Source organism: Pistacia vera, unplaced genomic scaffold (genome assembly GCF_008641045.1).
Source record: "Pistacia vera cultivar Batoury unplaced genomic scaffold, PisVer_v2 Contig218, whole genome shotgun sequence".
Classification (NCBI taxonomy): Eukaryota; Viridiplantae; Streptophyta; class Magnoliopsida; order Sapindales; family Anacardiaceae; genus Pistacia; species Pistacia vera.
In genome coordinates this window covers 825,557-844,360 of record NW_022196022.1, presented here as the reverse complement: position 1 = coordinate 844,360, position 18,804 = coordinate 825,557, and the positions used below count along the sequence as shown (strand labels likewise).

The 18,804-nt window shown below is 36.1% G+C and overlaps 2 protein-coding genes across 3 annotated transcripts; one reads left to right on the top strand and one right to left on the bottom strand.

The window, feature by feature from the left end:
* Positions 1-7,012: 7,012 nt before the first annotated feature.
* Positions 7,013-12,834, top strand: LOC116130209 (probable inactive purple acid phosphatase 27). Of its 2 annotated transcripts, XM_031415944.1 has the most exons (12): positions 7,013-7,466; positions 7,675-7,766; positions 8,298-8,367; positions 8,449-8,571; positions 8,738-8,830; positions 9,275-9,404; positions 9,588-9,669; positions 9,760-9,892; positions 10,651-10,856; positions 10,960-11,085; positions 11,438-11,747; positions 12,204-12,834. In XM_031415944.1, the coding sequence occupies exons 1-12, from the start codon at positions 7,269-7,271 to the stop codon at positions 12,507-12,509; spliced, it is 1,869 nt and encodes a 622-aa protein (XP_031271804.1). In that variant the 5' UTR covers positions 7,013-7,268; the 3' UTR covers positions 12,510-12,834. The 2 variants fall into 2 exon arrangements, with proteins under 2 accessions (XP_031271804.1, XP_031271805.1); XM_031415945.1 differs by lacking the exon at positions 12,204-12,834 and having other exon boundaries at positions 11,476-11,567.
* A 98-nt stretch (positions 12,835-12,932) lies between these two features.
* On the bottom strand, positions 12,933-18,533 carry LOC116130210 (snurportin-1-like). Its single transcript, XM_031415946.1, is given in 8 exon segments — positions 12,933-13,458; positions 13,670-13,813; positions 14,008-14,100; positions 14,675-14,789; positions 15,194-15,441; positions 15,545-15,625; positions 15,627-15,729; positions 18,069-18,533. Coding segments are annotated over 8 exon segments (1,266 nt in total). The 5' UTR covers positions 18,434-18,533; the 3' UTR covers positions 12,933-13,341.
* Positions 18,534-18,804: the final 271 nt, after the last annotated feature.

Below are 18,804 nucleotides of genomic sequence, written 5' to 3'. Positions count from 1 at the left end.
AGAACAGAATTAGTACAATCCGTCAGCAGTGCATGTAAACGAGGACTGTACCTAGTGTACACTCACACGGCTAAGGTTCCAAATCCATGCCTCAACCTAGTCTGATCGGCAAATCAGAACAGAATAAGAAACAGAAACAGAAAAGAAAAGAAAGAGATACAACATAAGAGACAGAAAACAGAAAATAAAAGAAAGAGATACAACATAAGAGATAGAAAATAGAAAAGAAAAGAGAGTTCTTTTCTTAGGAAAGTTTATTATTCTGCATATGTGATATGCTACTTGCATGATTTAACATTACTTATGTGCTTGACAATGTACAGTTTTATTCATTGTCTTTGCACATTGATAAGTAGCAAATCAGAATATCAGAAAAGAATGCAAAATAGCATAAAAGAATGCAGAATATTAGAAAAGAATGCAACATATCAAAAAAAAAAAAAATCAAAGGGAGAAAAAGAAAGTTAGAATATGAGTAACGGAGGAAAAACAGTAGTGCAGTTTGGGTTACTTACTGAACAATTAGTGCTCACTCCATTATTTTACTGTTTTGCAGGTACTAGATGATTTACGTGTAAGTAATTGATCTACCATACATAGTGGAAAACAAAAATTCAATCGGTAAATCAATTACCTTTCTTTGCCAAGATTCGAGTATAGATTATACCATTTACATGTTTATAAACAAAAATCTATATAAAGTAAATGCATTCAAGGATTAGAATACTTACGTACGTTTGGAGGCTCCTTCGAATATCTCTAATTTCAGATAGGAACACTGTTCATGATACTGTTCACATGATTTTTCTCCAATCGATCCAAAGTAGGATCGCCCTCACAGAAGTCCACACGAAGATAATCCACAGAACCCTTGATTATTTTGCTAGAACAATCAAGGGCTTCAAGAATCAAGAAAGAAGAACAAGAAAAGTTATCTTCTTGAGAGAGAGAGAGAAATAGGGTGGCTAGGGTTTTAATAGAATGAATAATTCTCATATGTTTTAATTTTAAGATGCACTTATATAGTGCAACAATTAAAACCCTATTCCACTTAGGAATAGCCATGGGCTGCAACCCTAGTTTACCCTTGCAACCAAACACACCCTTTTATGGTATTTTAATTAATTAATTATTATTATAATTAAAATAAATTAATATATAATAATATATTAATATTTAATTAATAATAATAATTCATTAAAATTTATACAAAGATATATTTAAATGTATTCTCATTAATTTAATTTTAATATTAAAATTAAATACAGGCAATAACCTCAGCAAATTTAATTGCACTGTGCAATTACCAAAATACCCTTTTGTCCTAAAAGACGAAAATACCCTTCTCACAAATTGATTCTTAAAGTATCTTCTAAGTGTGTGACTGGTAGGCTCCTTATCATATCAGCAATGAGTAGTATCGCGATTAACATCAATTAATCGTCCCACTACACACAGACTAAGATTAGCCCCTAGCAAGGCATCTTGGCCACCCAATAGATTCGGATTTAGCAAAACCGCAGTCTGTCAACGATTTGGTTACCGTGCAATCCAATCTTTTCATCAATTGTTATCTCATCAAGAGTGAGGTACAGAAATAGTGTCAACCTTAGATATCCTCAACATGTTTGTATTCAGTTAATGGACCAATGACAGGAATATTAAATTGGATTGAGCACCAACTCAATCCCACTGTGGCCACAGATTTAGTGTCATTGCCATTTACTGAATTACCTAGTGAGATAACTTCTCTCATACCCAGGAGTGATGAATCCTTTGTTAATCCACCATAATCTCGATACACTTCTCAATGTAGCCAATCACTACCGTATTGATAGCTCTGAATAGAACTACGTTGGAGTAGTGTCAAACTACACCAATTGGTGCACAAGGCACTCTTGTGATCTCAAGTCTAAGGATTATATGCACCACCATCCGTTAGAGGATTTATTCCATAGACATTAGGGTTACCATCCATATGTGATCATAGGGTTCTCACTATCAAGATTTGAAACATTTGATACCCTCGTCACAGTCCTACCATCCTAAGAACATATATCATTACATACACGATATAGAAGAATATGCATTTTATTGATAAATAAACATTTATTACAGAGTCAATATTACAATAATTGATTGGCTCTAGGGCACCTACTCTAACAATCTCCCACTTGCACTATAGCCAATCATTCATGTATTTAATACCAAATGACCTTAAGTGTTTTTCATGCTTCTGCTATGACAGAGACTTCGTCAGTGGATCGGTGAGATTGTCATCAGTATTCACTTTACTGATTTGTACATCTTTCCTCTCAACCATTTCTCTAATGAGATGAAAACTTCTGAGTATGTGTCTGGACTTCTGGTGAGACCGTGGTTCCTTTGCTTGAGCAATTGCTCCATTGTTGTCACAATAGACATCTATCAGATCAACAATCATGGAAACCATACCAAGTTCAGTGACAAACTTCTTAATCCAGACTGCCTCCTTGGCCGCATCGGATAATGCAATATACTCAACCTCCATTGTAGAGTTCGCTACAATGCTTTGCTTGGAGCTCTTCTAGCTGACTACACCCCCATTGAGACAAAATACAAACCCTGATTGTGATCGATAATCATCTTTATCTGTTTGGAAACTGGCATCACTGTATCCTCTTACAGTGAGCTCATCTTCCCCTCCATAAACCAAGAAAATGTCCTTAGTCCTCTTCAGGTACTTAAGGATGTTCTTGACAGCTATCCAGTGACGCTCACTTGGATCCGATTGATATCTACTACAAGTGCTTAACGCACATGAGACATCAATCCGAATACATAACATGGCATACATGATGGATCCAATTGCTGACACATATGGGATCCTCTTCATTCTGTCTCTCTCATCATGTGTTTTAGGACACATATCCTTAGAGAGATAGACACCATATGACATCGGAAGAAATCCCTTCTTGGATTCTTCCATACTGAATCTCTTCAGTATCTTGTCAATGTATGTACTCTGACTTAGGCCAAGCAACCTATGTGATCTATCTCGGTAGGTCTTTATTCCGAGGATGTAGGCTGCTTCTCCTAAGTTTTTCATGGAGAAGCACTTGGATAACCAAGTCTTTACCAGTTGCAAGTTCGATATATCATTTCTGATCAAAAGTATGTCATTAACATGCAACACTAGGAATGCCACTGCGCTCCCTCTCACTTTCTTGTAAATACAAGGCTCATCTTCATTCTTGATAAAACTGAATTCTTTTACGGCTTCATCAAAATGAATGTTCCAGCTCCTTGAAGCTTGCTTGAGTCCATAAATGGATCTTAGCAACTTGCATACCTTTTCAGCTTGCCCATCAAGAATGAAACCATCGGGTTATGTCATATACACATCCTCTTCAAGGTTTCCGTTCAGGAAAGCGGTTTTGACATCCATTTGCCAAATCTCATAATCATAGGTCCGTTTAGTTTATTATTTCATACCCTATTCCCAATCATATTCTCAAAATATATGTTTGTTTAATTATTCAGGAAATACTATTATATTTTATTTAATTACTTTTAGACCCCTTAAGTTTATTAATTTAATTAAACACCTCCAGAAAAAAGTTTAAAAATTAACAAAAACACCCCCACCCACCCATAGTTACCAAATTCCGACAACCACCATCGGTGGTAGCCAAAATCTGCCACAACGGCGTACAAACGACCATAACTAGCCAGTAATTTGTCGATATGGCCTTTTCCAGCTAGATCCACAGATCCATAGCGGCCAGAGCCGTCAGCGACAGCCAAAGAAATGGCTGTCGTTGATGGACAACAATGGCCATATCTTTGGTCGTCGCTGACAGCCAGATCTGGCCTTTTGCAGCCGTCGACGGCCAGATCCGTGGTGGATCTGTCCGGAAAAGGCCAGATCGATGCACGATCGACTGGTCTACTTCGTAACCCCATATTCCAACGGTGGTGGCCAGAATTTGGCACTGTGGGTGAGTAGGGGTGTTTTTGTCATTTTACAAAATTTTTATATATTGGGGTGTTTAGTTAAATTAGCAAACCTAGGGGGTTTTTTGTTAATTTTTAAATTTTACCTTGTAATAATCACCCTATTCAACTACCCAATATTATTTTCAAAATCCTATCCAAAATAACAAACCAAACAGACCCCATGATATGCGGCAATCACAAGCATAATCCGGATGGATTTAATCATGACAACTGACAAAAAGGTTTCCTATAGTCAATACCATGAATTTGTTTGAAACCTTTGGCAACTAGTCGTGCTTTATAAGTGTGCACCTTGCCATCCATGTCAGTCTTCTTCTTGAAGACCCATTTACATCCTATGGGTTTTACCCCTTCAGGTGGTTCCACCAGAGACCATACTTGGTTCTGGTACATGGAGTCCGTCTCAGATTTCATGGCTTCAAGCCATTTAACAGAATCTGGATCTGATATAGCGTCTTCATAGGTTTTGGGTTCATCGTCCTGGTAGACAAGTACGTCACCATGTTGAGTCACGAGATAACCGTATCTCTTAAGCTCATGGCATACTCTCCCAGATCTACGTAACTCCTATGCTACTTGAGGTGGTTCACTTTGATCCACAAGTTGTAAAGTAACCTCCTCCTGATGTTTAACCATTGCTTGTGGCACATCTTCTCGTCCTTCGTCTAGTATATCTTGTGGCTCTAGAACTTCATCGAGTTCTACTTTTCTCCCACTAGTACTTCTTCAAAAAATTCCTTTTCTAGGAGGACACCAATACGAGCAATAAAAATTTTGCGCTCTTCTGGATGGTAGAAATAGTATCCTTTGGTCTTTTTAGGATACCTCACAAATATACATTTGTAGGATTTGGGGCCCAGCTTGTTCGAAGTCAATTTCTTGACATAAGCTTCGCAACCCCAAATCCTTACATAAGACAAATTGGGCTTTTGCCCATTCCATAGTTCAAATGGAGTCTTGTCTACAGACTTTGACGGCACACGGTTTAAAATGTGAGTTACGGTCTCTAGGGCATAACCTTGGAATGATGCAGATAAATCACTAAAACTCATCATGGACCTAACCATGTCAAGTAAGGTCTTATTCCTCCTTTCAGACACTCCATTGTGTTAATGCTCATGGCTGACACTTATTGTGCACAGAGACACATCTACTAGATAAAGATTTACTTTATTAACCAAGCCAGCTGTCAAGTGCAACAAATAACATTTGAAAAGGTCGTTCAAAAGAGACATTTATTTAACATGTCAAACATGAACACCAAACAAGATGGTTCAGAATTTTCAACTATGAAATATTTTAAGTGTTTTCAAGTTGTGAATGATAATTAGAGTTCAAAACATCTCCCGATGACTTAAGACAAGATCAAGCTCAGGTTAGTTGATCTTAGCAAATGATCACATCAGGTCGTCTGTATTACTCTCAAGTCATAGCTCACGACTTGCATTCAATTCGCAAGTCAAGACAAAATTTCAAAAATCAAATCAAGCAGCTGACTTCATATCGTCTGCAATGATGTGATTGTCTCTCAGCTCTCAGCTCAAGCTAGCATTTCTAAAGTCAAGACAGTTCGCAGCATAATCATGAAGTTCTCAAGATCCAATTCCTTGAATCTCAAGAACTGTGGAATTTCTGTTATGCCTAAAAAATCAAGGATGATGTAAGCTTACATCAGCAAGCACCAATCAGAGCTCAGGAAGGCTTTATGCCCCCAAGAATCTGTTATGTCGCCCCAAGACAGAGAGAATATAGTTGTCACCAACCCAGTAGACTCAAGTTTTGTCTTAGAATGAATGTGGTTCGCACACATGTCCAAACCCCATTTAATTTAAGAATATGTCGTAAGTTATCAACCAATGGAACGCAAGGAAGGATTCACACGGCACCTACCCACTTGTAGACTTGTAATCATTACCTTGAACTCAGCGGCTATAAATAAAGGCCTCCCCCTCACAAAATCAAGATTAGAGCTCTTTGAATTCAACAAAGCAAATAGCAAAGACAATCCACGGGAAAGAGACTGACTTAATATTCTCTCTGAATACCAAGCTCTTGTAATTTTGTTCACTGTTCACTACCTCTTGTAAACTTGGCTAATCACCAAGAACACTCATATAAAAGATAACAGTGGATGTTGGAATCGCTTTAAGCATCAGAATCACTATAAAAATTCCCATTGTCTCCTTTATATTTAAGTCTTTGCTGCTATTGTGACCTTTAATCAACTCACAAATCTAATCACGTATAATTTCTAAGACTCTCTTAGCACTTTGCACACGCGAGGTTGTTGATGTTAAAATCACGCATCAACAGTAGTTACATTAGTTCAAAACTTCAGGTTCAAAATCAATTTTTATTAATTAAACTTCAAGTTTGTCACTAGTATTTAGAACTTCAGATTCTAAACCCATATATTAAAATTAAAACTCAGAAAATCAAGTTCTGATATCATATAGATTTTTCATCTAATATATAGAACTTCAGGTTCTAGCATAAAAATCAAATTTTAAATCCAGAACTTGAGGTTAATGGTTTAAGATTGATTTTTAACCTTCAGATTCATTTATCATTTCAAATATGTTTACCAAAGCTGCTCGTGTTGATAACATGATATAAAATAGCATAATAATACATGGGAAGGAGTTGAGTTAACAAAATAAAAGTAAGATGGATTCAAGCGAAAGAATTGAGAGATATAGGGTTTAGTTGATAGTTTAGGACATAAGCTTTTGATGCAGGGTTTTTATAGGCTACAAACCGCCTCAAACAAGTGAACTAAAACCATTAGATCTTAGGGCCAGTTGGCATTAATCTAAAGGGTAGTTTACTAGGGCACGTGTAAATTGCATTTAATAACTTGAAGATGTGTGATGATAAACTTTGTTTAGATATTAATAACATTTCATGATTCATCACATTGATATAAAAGTTTATACTATATTATAAAAATAACCACATAAATGCTTTGAAATTCCAAAACAATCGATAAACAGTTAAACAGAATCTCGGTTCCAACAACCAGAAACGTGCTTCGACACAAACGCAAACTCAGAAGGGTAGTTGTTATTTTCATCATAATGAAGATACAACTCCACTTGTTTTCTTTCTTTTAGTTTTGTTCACGTTACCCAAAGCTCCTTAATTTTGTACTACCAAATTGAAAGGTGAGGCAATTTATTAAATTCAAACAAGAATGATACTGCGAATCTGAATGATCATCATTCAGTCTTGTTATATAGTGGGGTTTGAGTATTAGAGGCTTTGCTACGATGGAAGAGAGGTTCAGATTGGTCTCTATGTTTCTTTTGGTGTTTTTGTGTTTAGTTAGTTGTAATATAAGCTTCAGCTGGGCTCATGTTGATGGATTTGGAGAGCAGCCCCTCTCCAAGATTGCTATTCATAAAGCTGTTCTTGCGCTCCATGACTCTGCTATTGTTAAGGCATACCCGAGTGTTCTTGGTCTAAAGGTAACCATTTTATATATTATGCTCATTTCTTTATTTGTTTTTGTTTTGTTCTCTCTTTTGGATAAATGTTGAAGGCAAATACTCCTCGAATGTGTTTCCTTGATGACTCTAATAAGGATGATGTAGTTGTGGTTGATTGAAGTCTTTAAATTTATTAAAAAATTGCAGCCTTCAAGTTGACTTTGTGTTCTCATTTTTATGATTACAGGGGGAGGATACTCAATGGGTAACTGTGAAACTTGTGTCCCCAAATCCATCAGCAGATGATTGGGTTGGAGTCTTTTCTCCTGCAAAATTCAAGTAAGGTCCTTATATTAAGAACTGCCAAAAGTGTGGCTCATCAAAAGATAAATAATAAAACTCAATGGGGTTAAGTCTCTTAAGACTAGTAATATGTTAATATGGATCTTTTACTTGTTGGATTTGTAATACTTGCATATAGTCTAGCATCCCGGAAATTAGGATCCTTCTTAATTTATGATTCGTCAGCCCACTGGAATGAATTGAGAGTGAGAGTAGATAAGAGTTAATGATCAAGGTAAAATATTACGAATTTCATTTTCAAACAATCAAGTTCCATACCCAGTTTGACTCTCATTTTTAAATGTTTGGTATTTGTGTCTCATGAATATTTGTAAATCTATCTAATTGCAATTGAGAAGGATTGATTCATACATTTTACTTCATCTTATTTACTTGGCTTTTTACAAGAAAGATCTTTCAATCAACTAATTTTCTGATTATTAATTTCTGTCACCAAATTTTGATAACAATATAAATTTCCAATTATTTATGTTTCAGTTGTTAGAAAACGTTTGCTTTGGTATGCAGCTCATCAACATGCCCACCAGTAAATGACCCAAAAGAACAGACACCGTATATATGCGCAGCTCCAATAAAGGTGTGTACATTGCAGTTTGTGGTTTCACATAAAAAGTTAATTATGAAAGAGTCAATTTGATTTTGGATTCTTTTGTTCCAGTACAAGTATGCAAATGATTCAAATGCAAGCTATTCGAAAACAGGCAAAGCTTCTTTGCAGTTTCTGCTTATAAATCAGCGGGCTGATTTTTCCTTTGCATTATTTTCAGGCGGGTTGTCCAATGTGAGTTCACATGTCTATGTCCGTTCTTCCTCATCATAGATTTTCTTACATGTGTTAATACATTGCCATGATTCATCTCATATCTTTTATTTCATTCCTCATTTTTATCTTCAGGAAATTTTGTTGTCAGTTTCAAGAGCGTTAATTCTGTTCTTGGATTTTGCAGCCTAAATTAGTGGCAGTTTCAAATTTCATATCATTTGCCAACCCTAAAGCACCCCTTTATCCACGCCTTGCTAATGGGAAGTTGTGGGATGCAGTAAGTAGGTTTCTATTGATATGAGCTATCATTGTTTTGTGAAGTTTACTTTCATTAATTATTAGTGCTGAAGTAAATTGGTAGTATGTCCCAAGCTCACCTCAAGGTTCCTATAATATCTCTCTAAGTTTAGAATTCTTAGTTTATGAAGATCCAAATTTGCTTATTCATGAGTATGTCCTCTGGGAGAAGTTTGTTTTACACATAATCTCTTCTTTTACTTTTGGAAGACGCCAAATGGTGCTTTTAAAGATAATTATTTTCCTAAATCACGTAGTAAGACTTTGCTAAATTAGATCTGTCACTAATAAAAAACTCTATGTTTGAGCAAAAATTTTACTGTTGTTAAATTTGCTTTATGGGCAATTGTATATCCTATATGTGGTTCAGCTCAGTGGACATGTAATAGCTATTTATATGGATGCTGTTTTGTATCTTGTGTAGATGACTGTAACCTGGACAAGTGGCTATGGCATCAATGAAGCTGTTCCATTGGTTGAATGGGGTTTGAAGAATGATGTACAAACTCAGTCACCAGCTGGGACATTGACATATTTTCAGAATGACATGTGTGGTAAGTAATATCATAGGCAAAAATTTTAATAGTCCTACAGTCAAGGCTTTCATGCAACTGACTCGCAGTAATCTCCTAGGACTAGCTCTGTACACATTGATGAATAGTAATTTTTCACACGTGTGTTGCATTTTTAAATTACGCTGGCCTGTTGCATAATCTGGTTACCTTGTTACTCTGCAGGTTCACCTGCACGAACGGTTGGCTGGCGTGATCCTGGTTTCATACACACAAGTTTCTTGAAAAAATTGTGGCCTAATTCTGTGTATGCATCTTGAAGATGCATAATCTTTTTATGTATAAATATTGTAGGTTGAAGTGGCATTTATTTATTGTTGCCATGATGGTTTTTCAGGTATACATACAGGATGGGTCATCGCTTACTAAATGGTTCTTATATCTGGAGCAAGTACTATTCATTCACATCTAACCCATATCCTGGACAAGACTCTTTACAGTGTGTCATAATGTTTGGTGACATGGGGAAGGTAGTATTGACAAGCCTCTACAGAGTGACTTGCTTTATTTCTTGTTTTGTGGTTGATATATCAAAATAAAGACAATACTATTATTAACAAATTTATCAAGTGGTTTCTGTTTAGTGGTGAGTTAACTGGCACTTTTTTGTGTATACATGCCCAACAAAGAAAAATTGTTAATGCAGTATCTTTTTCTTTCTTTGTGAGGTCACTTTTTAAAGGGAATTTGTCTTTTTTCAAATTTCCTGCATTTCAAGTATCTATCTTTGTGAGATTTTGGCCTTAAAATCACGTTCCAACTATAGAATACCTTGGTTGTTGGAGCCTGAGGTAGTACTTAGTGGCTAAATAGAGCTTTATTTCTAGTTCATCATTATATAATGGTCAAACCTCAGCACTCCCCTTTTAGGTTTTCATTCTTTCATGAATAGTGTACTCAATCTATCAACACTCTACTTTTTTACATCAACCTGATGGCAGAATATATAGGTACTGACCAGTAACAGTAAATTTCTGTAATTTTTTAATTTTGAACATTGGGGATGACAACATGATTTTCAGCTATCGTCTGTTAATTAATGAATAAAGTAGCATTTGTCTTACTTAGGATGCTTGAGAAGACCTGTTAAGGATTTACTGCTAAGAAGCAACTCAAGAAAGCCCTTTTCTCGCTCCCTTACATTATTACTGCTGTCATTTATTCTTATAAGAAGGACACAGGTTAACTGAGTTACTTAAAGATTTGTGCTTCTTCCAACTTTTTTCAGGCTGAGCGTGATGGTTCAAATGAGTATAGTAATTATCAGCCAGGTTCACTAAACACTACAGACCAACTCATCAGGGACTTGAACAACATCAACATAGTTTTCCATATTGGAGATATTACATATTCAAACGGCTATGTTTCTCAGTGGGATCAGTTCACAGCCCAGGTAGAACCTATTGCATCAACAGTGCCATACATGGTTGGAAGGTTTGTTTTCTTTCATGTGAATCAGCTTCATGTCATTTGAAAATAGATCAAAGCTTTGAGTGACAGCACTGACAAACTATAATGTGTTTGATTTCTTCTGCAGTGGTAATCATGAACGTGATTGGCCAAATTCAGGATCTTTCTATGACACTTCAGATTCAGGTGGTGAATGTGGTGTGCCAGCAGAGACCACGTTTTATGTTCCTGCTGAGAACAGAGCGAAGTTTTGGTAACTAACATACATTTTTCTCATATAATGTAAAAACTAACTATTGGTCATTAGAGACTTAAGCATGAATAGTATTATTGAAATATAATAAAGTAATTCAGCATTTAGTGAGGAAGAAACCCAATATGAGAATAGAATACAAACCTAATATATGTCAAGAATGTTGCTTCCTGTATATTAGCCTCCTTCTACTGCCCCAAGCAACCTATGGCATTGCCCTTAGCCAAAAGCTAAGCTTTCTACCCATTTAGCAGTTCAATTTCTTGTGAGGTGGGAGTTATTTTGCGTTCTGAAGAAAACTTAGTTTTATTTTAGGCACTCCTTTATAATGTTCCACAACTTTGATGGGCAGGTATTCAACTGATTATGGCATGTTTCACTTCTGTATAGCTGATACTGAGCATGACTGGAGGGAGGGATCTGAACAATATAGATTCATCGAGAATTGCCTTGCATCAGCAGACAGACGGAATCAGCCTTGGCTAATCTTTGCTGCTCATCGTGTACTTGGGTATTCCTCTAATGAGTGGTATGGTCAGGAAGGTTCATTTGAAGAGCCCATGGGAAGGGAAAGTTTGCAGAAGCTCTGGCAGAAGTACAAGGTGGACATTGCATTTTATGGCCATGTCCATAATTATGAAAGGTCGTGCCCTATCTATCAGGTATGGACTCTAGCAAAATAAAAATCATTTTTTAACGGTCGAATTTAGATTATATGCTTTGGAAACCATGCAATATCATCAGGGACCATGTTATGAAATATTTTTCCATGAATTACTCTGTAAAACTTGCAAAAAAGTTGATGGCTGCATTTAGTGTAACCCCTAATAATTTCTGTAGTTTGTTGTGCATGCAAGAGCTCTTATTGTGTAGTTATGTATTCTTTAGAGTTAGAAAGGTACAAATTGTATAATTTTAAAATTATGGTCTGGCCAAATACAAAGCTTTGTGCTCGGGTTGTGATAATATAAGTTACATTTTAAAACTTCGAAGTTCCTTGATTAAGTGATGCTGCTTGTTTTATTTTTTTAGGCCTATGGTTTCCCAGGTGTTGAATACCTAGCTTCAGACACTTAATGACATTTCCTTATCATTTGATTTCCATTGTGGTGCTGCAGAATCAATGTGTGAATTCAGAAAAATCTCATTATTCGGGCACAGTTAACGGGACAATCCATGTCGTCGTTGGTGGGGGAGGGAGTCACCTATCAAAGTTCAGCAGCTTGATCCCCAATTGGAGTCTTTACCGGGATTATGATTTTGGATTTGTCAAAATGACGGCATTTAACCATTCTTCTTTGCTATTTGAGTATAAAAAGAGCAGTGACGGCAAGGTTTATGATTCCTTCACCATTTCCAGGGACTACAGAGATGTCTTAGCTTGTGTGCACGATAGCTGTGAATCAACCACTTTGGCATCTTAAATCATCCAAATTTAATTGCAGAAATCTGCTTCCTTTGATGCTTCTATTTATGTCAATTTGTAGCAAGTTGTAAAATTTTCTTAACACAATAAACGAATAAAATATTTTCTCTATCATTCTTGAAAAGTCTAGTCAAAGAGGATTCAATGCTGACAGAGCTCTTGCAAGAAGTATAAAGCAAAGACTTCACTGACTTCAGTACTCAGTTTCTCTTCAAAGGAAACTGGAAGTAGCCGTCACCCCTGCCAAAACTAAATGGAGAATATGCAAGAAACTCTTACAGCTTATTTTAAGTATCAACAAATTTTTCAAGACTCCTCATTTAGACTTACCTTTGAGAACCTACGAGAATAGCAGCTGCTTAGACAACGGCTAAGAAAGAACAAAAAGTAAACAATTTCCTATTGATGTAGATCTGACGAATGAAAAGAGATGAAACGTATTGTATCATCATCACCAAAAAGCCACACTATTATAATTAAGGTTATTTGGTACAATTCAAAATTGTATTGTTTTAAATAAGCATATGTCATATTTCTGAGCTGTGGTACAATCTCTGCATAGCAAAGGTGCCTACAAGAAAACTCAAAAAGATATATACATAAAAAAGGGTTAAAAAATATCTCCATAAAAGGTGGCAAGAATTACATTCACCTGCTGCTTACTGGAATCATACAAAACTTCCTAGCTGTCAGTTTGCTAGATACACAAAAGTCATAAACCATTGATGAGAACCATGCGCAATCACCATCCTCCAGTGAGTGACATTTGCTTGCTTTATGGAGGGCAGTGGGCAAAACTATGAAAGAAACCAGCAGTCACCATTACTCCGTCAACCGACCATCTCCACATCATCAAGTTTGTTTTCTTGATCATTTGATGAGCTAATAGAAGCTAACAGATCATCAAATTTTAGCGGTGCATGTCGAACCATATACTGAAATATAACCTGCAGTGCAAATTTCAAAAGGCATGAACAACAGTGTTAAGACAGACACTAAAAGAAACTCAGATGTGGGGAGGCAAGGATAGAAACACAGTAAACCAGCTAACCAAGGACACAAACACACAAATCTAAGACACTGTTCAAAATCAAATAATAATTTATTCTCGTTTACAATTTCAGGGGATTGTTTTCACACTTGCGGAATGGTTCTGACCTTAGAGTAACTATCTGCAAACATGCGTGCTCGATTGGTCTTGCCAAGATAATGTAAATCAGCCTTCTCAAGCTTCCCATCCACAAAACTCAATCCTCCATCACCAATGGCAAACTTTAGAAGACTACCAGAATGTAGCTCTGACTGAAAATTCAAAAGATAAAAAATAACAAATATCAATGAGATTGGCATGAACATATGATGAAAAGAGAGCACTAGAAACATCCTAAGCAATGCATTGTATGAACTAATTAGGCATATAATATCAGTGCAATTAGTTGACAACAAAAGTGACAGGACTTGATCCAAGCATTTATTATGATTACAATGAAACACACCTTCTGTATGAATTCCCTATCTAAGCAGCCAAAGTTGACAGCAGGATCATCTGATGTAGATAGTTTTCCATCATCTTGCAGCTCCAAAACTACCTGATATTAAGAAAAAGAAAAAAAATATATATATAAGCAGTTGGTCACAAGACTCACAACATGAAAATAAATTTTAAATTTTAAGTTCCATACACGTGAATTCATATGTGTTCATCAGACAATGACAAGTTGTATGAACCTTTGATGTTTAACATTATAACTAAAGTTTCCCTCTATGGTAACTTGTCCTATTCAGTCCAAAAGGATCACAATTTATGGTCGTAAAACCATTGTCACTAAACTCTATACAGTTCTACTATTAATAACAGAAATGAATTTTATATTATTTTGATCATGAACAGAATACATCCAACAAAGTATATGTGCACAGCAATCCCAGGAGTACTAAGAATCATAAGCTATTAAACAGTTGGCTCCTGTTGCAGAAACAAAACCTTTTGAACGTTCACACTTGACAATTAAAAGAAATCCATCACTCAAAAGTCAACACGGAACAATACATGTCAAACTTCATAATTTCTGGAAAATAAGAAGATACCCATTTATGAAACAATTCAACTGAAGGAGAGGAAAACATAAAGGAGCACAGGTAAGTGAGGCTTGCAACTTTAACCTGTTGTTGGCTCGGAATGTCTCCTTTACTATCGGTGTCAATTACATATTGACTACAGTGTTCGTCCTTCCAGACTAATGCTAGAGGTGTGTTTCCAGTTTGATAATGTGCATACCTGAGAGGGAAACAATGCAAAATACCATCAGAGAAAAAGAATTTAACGGATCAAAGAAAGTGAATAAGTCAAATTTGATAGACAACTGTGAGATACTAATCAGTTCCAACAATATGAAAGCTAAAAAATTTAAATAAATGACAATAATAAGCATGATGTTCAAGGTGACAGAACAACAACATTATAGAACAAACCATCCCTAAGTGCCAGTCCAAGCAGTCCAGCATAATACTAGGAGTTCTAAATTTACTCTTCGTAGGTAACAGATTTTTTCCTGTTAATAAAGTGGGAGGAATACTAGCCCTTCTGTATTTGAAAATTTTATTTGCTACAGAAGACCTATCACTCAACTAACTGCAAGCTGGAAAAAATTAAAGCTTACACCCTTGAGGAAAATAACGTACTTGTTATAAAACAATAGCCCATCCTTGACATAAGACACCACTCCTGTATATGCTGCATAGAGACCACTCTGGTCACAATTGAATACAGGTACGGAACTAAATCTGAATTTATGGTAACGAGAAGGAGAATCACAGGCCCCAGTCTCAGCCAGCTTGGAGTTCAACCAAAAAAACCTGAACTCAGCAGTGAACATAGAGAGAGTATCCCCGCCAACAACCATGTCAATGACGTAATAAGTTTGATCGGACTGCACCCAAAACCAAAACCACAACGACTATGAGGTTTCAACAAACATTGAGGCAAAAACAAGAAAAAAAACGGATGCAAGAAATAACAAAAATAAAGTAAACCTCGTGAAATATGCAGTCAAGTATACAATAGGATTGAGAAGAGCAGACTGTCTCGATTCTCGCCCCACAAGGCAAAGCAGAGATGGAAATGATGCAAAACAGAGCCATTCCGCAGCCTACTAACTGTTGTTCCGTTTGAAGATACCACAATGCACCTTTTTCCAGCAGGCCTTGCCAATACATACCTACCAATAAAACCCAAAAAAAAAAAAAAAAAAAAAAAAAATGTAATATTAGAAAATTCAATTATAACAAACCACATTGTACACTTTGTTAAATTTATGACATAAATTACAGAGTCATATGCAGAGGAGATTTTAAAGCAAAATTAATTACTGCAATATTACTATTATTATTATTATTATGATACCAGTCATGGGTCAAGCGATCAGGAATGTCGATCATCCACTCAGGAAGCATCAATTGTGCGGCGAACCACTTGCGAGCTTCAGCTCCTTTAAGCTTTGAAGCCTGACGAACATCAAGGTCCTTCGTCAGAGTTCCTGATTCTTCTTCGGATTGGGATTCAGGTTCTTCCACGAGCTCAATTTCAAATTCAGGTACAGGTTCGGGGGTTTGGGATTGGAGGGAAAGGACGGAGGAGGCTAAGCAGCGAGCCTGGTGTTGAGCGTCACGGCGGTTCTGTGCTTGGCGGAGCAGCGAGAGATCCCTGCGCCGCTGTTGATCGGAGATTGCCGGTCTTTTGAACGGACGGCGGACATCGTGGGGCGCCATTGAACTCTTCTCGGCTTCTTCAGAAAAAAACCGACTTCAAAACTTTTACTAAATAAAACAATCACGAACGACGTCGGTTCACAGATACCGAGTTAGTAGAGGTGGCGGACTGGCGATGGGTTTTGATTTGTGAAAGAATAATACTACACATACATCATTCTTATACAATATTTTTCATATAATATCATGTGATAAGGTATGATTGGATGAAAGTTTAATTTTAATTTTAAATTAGCTAATTATATCTTGTCATATAATATTGTATAAGAAATATTATATGAAAATGATGTATGTGTAGTATTACTCTTTTTAAAATACAAATTATAAAAGAACAATGCTAGTTTTACAAAAACACATATAAAGGGAGTATACAAAGACAATCTTCACTTTTGATTTTCATGATTTTTCTCTCTCTCTCTTTCTCTTTTTCTGTTTTTCCTTTGTTTTTTTCTCCTGGATCATGTCATTTTGTAACCTTCTTTGAATGTGTCTTTGCAAGGATAACATTTTTTATTATAGAACAAGTAGCGAGTGGTGGGCTGGGCCGAATCTCAAGGACCAGTCCCAAAGTTGAGGTCGGTCCTTAAGGGACCGGGTCTAAATCCTTAAGGATTGGTCTTGGGTTCATAATTTTTGTTAGGGTCTGAATCGGTCTTAGATACTGGGTCTATAGAACCTGGAAAATTAAATTTAATCCCCTAACTTTTTTTTATATTTCTAAATTGATATTTATGTAAGGGGGTTGCTTTGTAAATTTTTAATTAAAAAATAATGTTCTTACTTCTTATTTAATTAAATAAATTCTTTCATTTATAATATCATGTTATTCATGTATTAATATTGATAGTTAGGATTGTTTTATTAATTAAGCCCTGTGGATGCATGTTTATTTAATTTCCTTGATTTATAGTTTTTCATTGAATTAGATAAATTGAATGCCTAGAAATTATAGCTTAGACTGAAGAAGAACTGACATTAGATTTAGAAAAATGTTATTCTTACTCACTCCTTTTACTCACTACTCTTATTCACTTTTGTTAAAATGACATATAGTATCCGTACTATGCATATAGTACCCGTACTTTGTTGTATATTTACAAAAGTGAGTAAGAGAAGTGAGTAAAGGGAGTGAGTAAGGGTAGCATTACTCTAGATTTATTAAGTTGTGTTTAATTGAATTTTTTACTAGACAGTAGATTGATTTCGGATTAAATTATAGATAGAAAATTAAGAGTGCCTAAGGTATAATTTATAAGTACTCAATATATCTAATTCAATGAAAAACAATACATCAAATAAATTAAATAAACATGCATCCACATGGCTTAATTAATCAAACAATTCTAATTATCAATAATACATGATGTTATAGACGAAAGAATTTATCTAATTAAATAGGAAGCAAGAACATTAATCCTTAATTCCACAAATAAATTAATTAAATCATTGATTGAAAATTAATTACTACACATAGGCTAATGGAAGAAGATTTGAGATAGAAGTCTGGTATATCTTTCTATTGAGATAATTCTAATATAAATACACAGCAGAGTATCGAAAGCTAAAACTAACAGACTTGAACCCACTCCTATATACAAGGAATAGCTAGAAGATAAGATACAAAAATAAATTACAAATTCAAAAAGATTTAGATACAAAGTTGAATATGATATTACTCTAGTAGAAATGGTCTTCAATAGGAGAGTCCTCCTTTAGGCCACCTCNCATAGGAGATTTTAAAGCAAAATTAATTACTGCAATATTACTATTATTATTATTATTATGATACCAGTCATGGGTCAAGCGATCAGGAATGTCGATCATCCACTCAGGAAGCATCAATTGTGCGGCGAACCACTTGCGAGCTTCAGCTCCTTTAAGCTTTGAAGCCTGACGAACATCAAGGTCCTTCGTCAGAGTTCCTGATTCTTCTTCGGATTGGGATTCAGGTTCTTCCACGAGCTCAATTTCAAATTCAGGTACAGGTTCGGGGGTTTGGGATTGCAGGGAAAGGACGGAGGACGCTAAGCAGCGAGCCTGGTGTTGAGCGTCACGGCGGTTCTGTGATTGGCGGAGCAGCGAGAGATCCCTGCGCCGCTGTTGATCGGAGATTGCCGGTCTTTTGAACGGACGGCGGACATCGTGGGGCGCCATTGAACTCTTCTCCGCTTCTTCAGAAAAAAACCGACTTCAAAACTTTTACTAAATAAAACAATCACGAACGACGTCGGTTCACAGATGCCGAGTTAGTAGAGGTGGCGGACTGGCGATGGGTTTTGAACTTTTGATTTTTGAAATGCAAATTATGAAACGAGTAGCGAGTGGTGGGCTGGGCCCGAATCTCAATGACCGGTCCCAAAGTCAGTCCTTAAGAGACCGGGTCTAAATCCTTAAGGATTGGTCTTGGGTCATAATTTTTGTTAGGGTCTGAATCGGTCTTAGATCCTGGGTCTATAGAACCTCGAAAATTTATTTAATCCCCTAATTTTTTATATATTTCAAAATAGATATTTATGTAAGGGGGT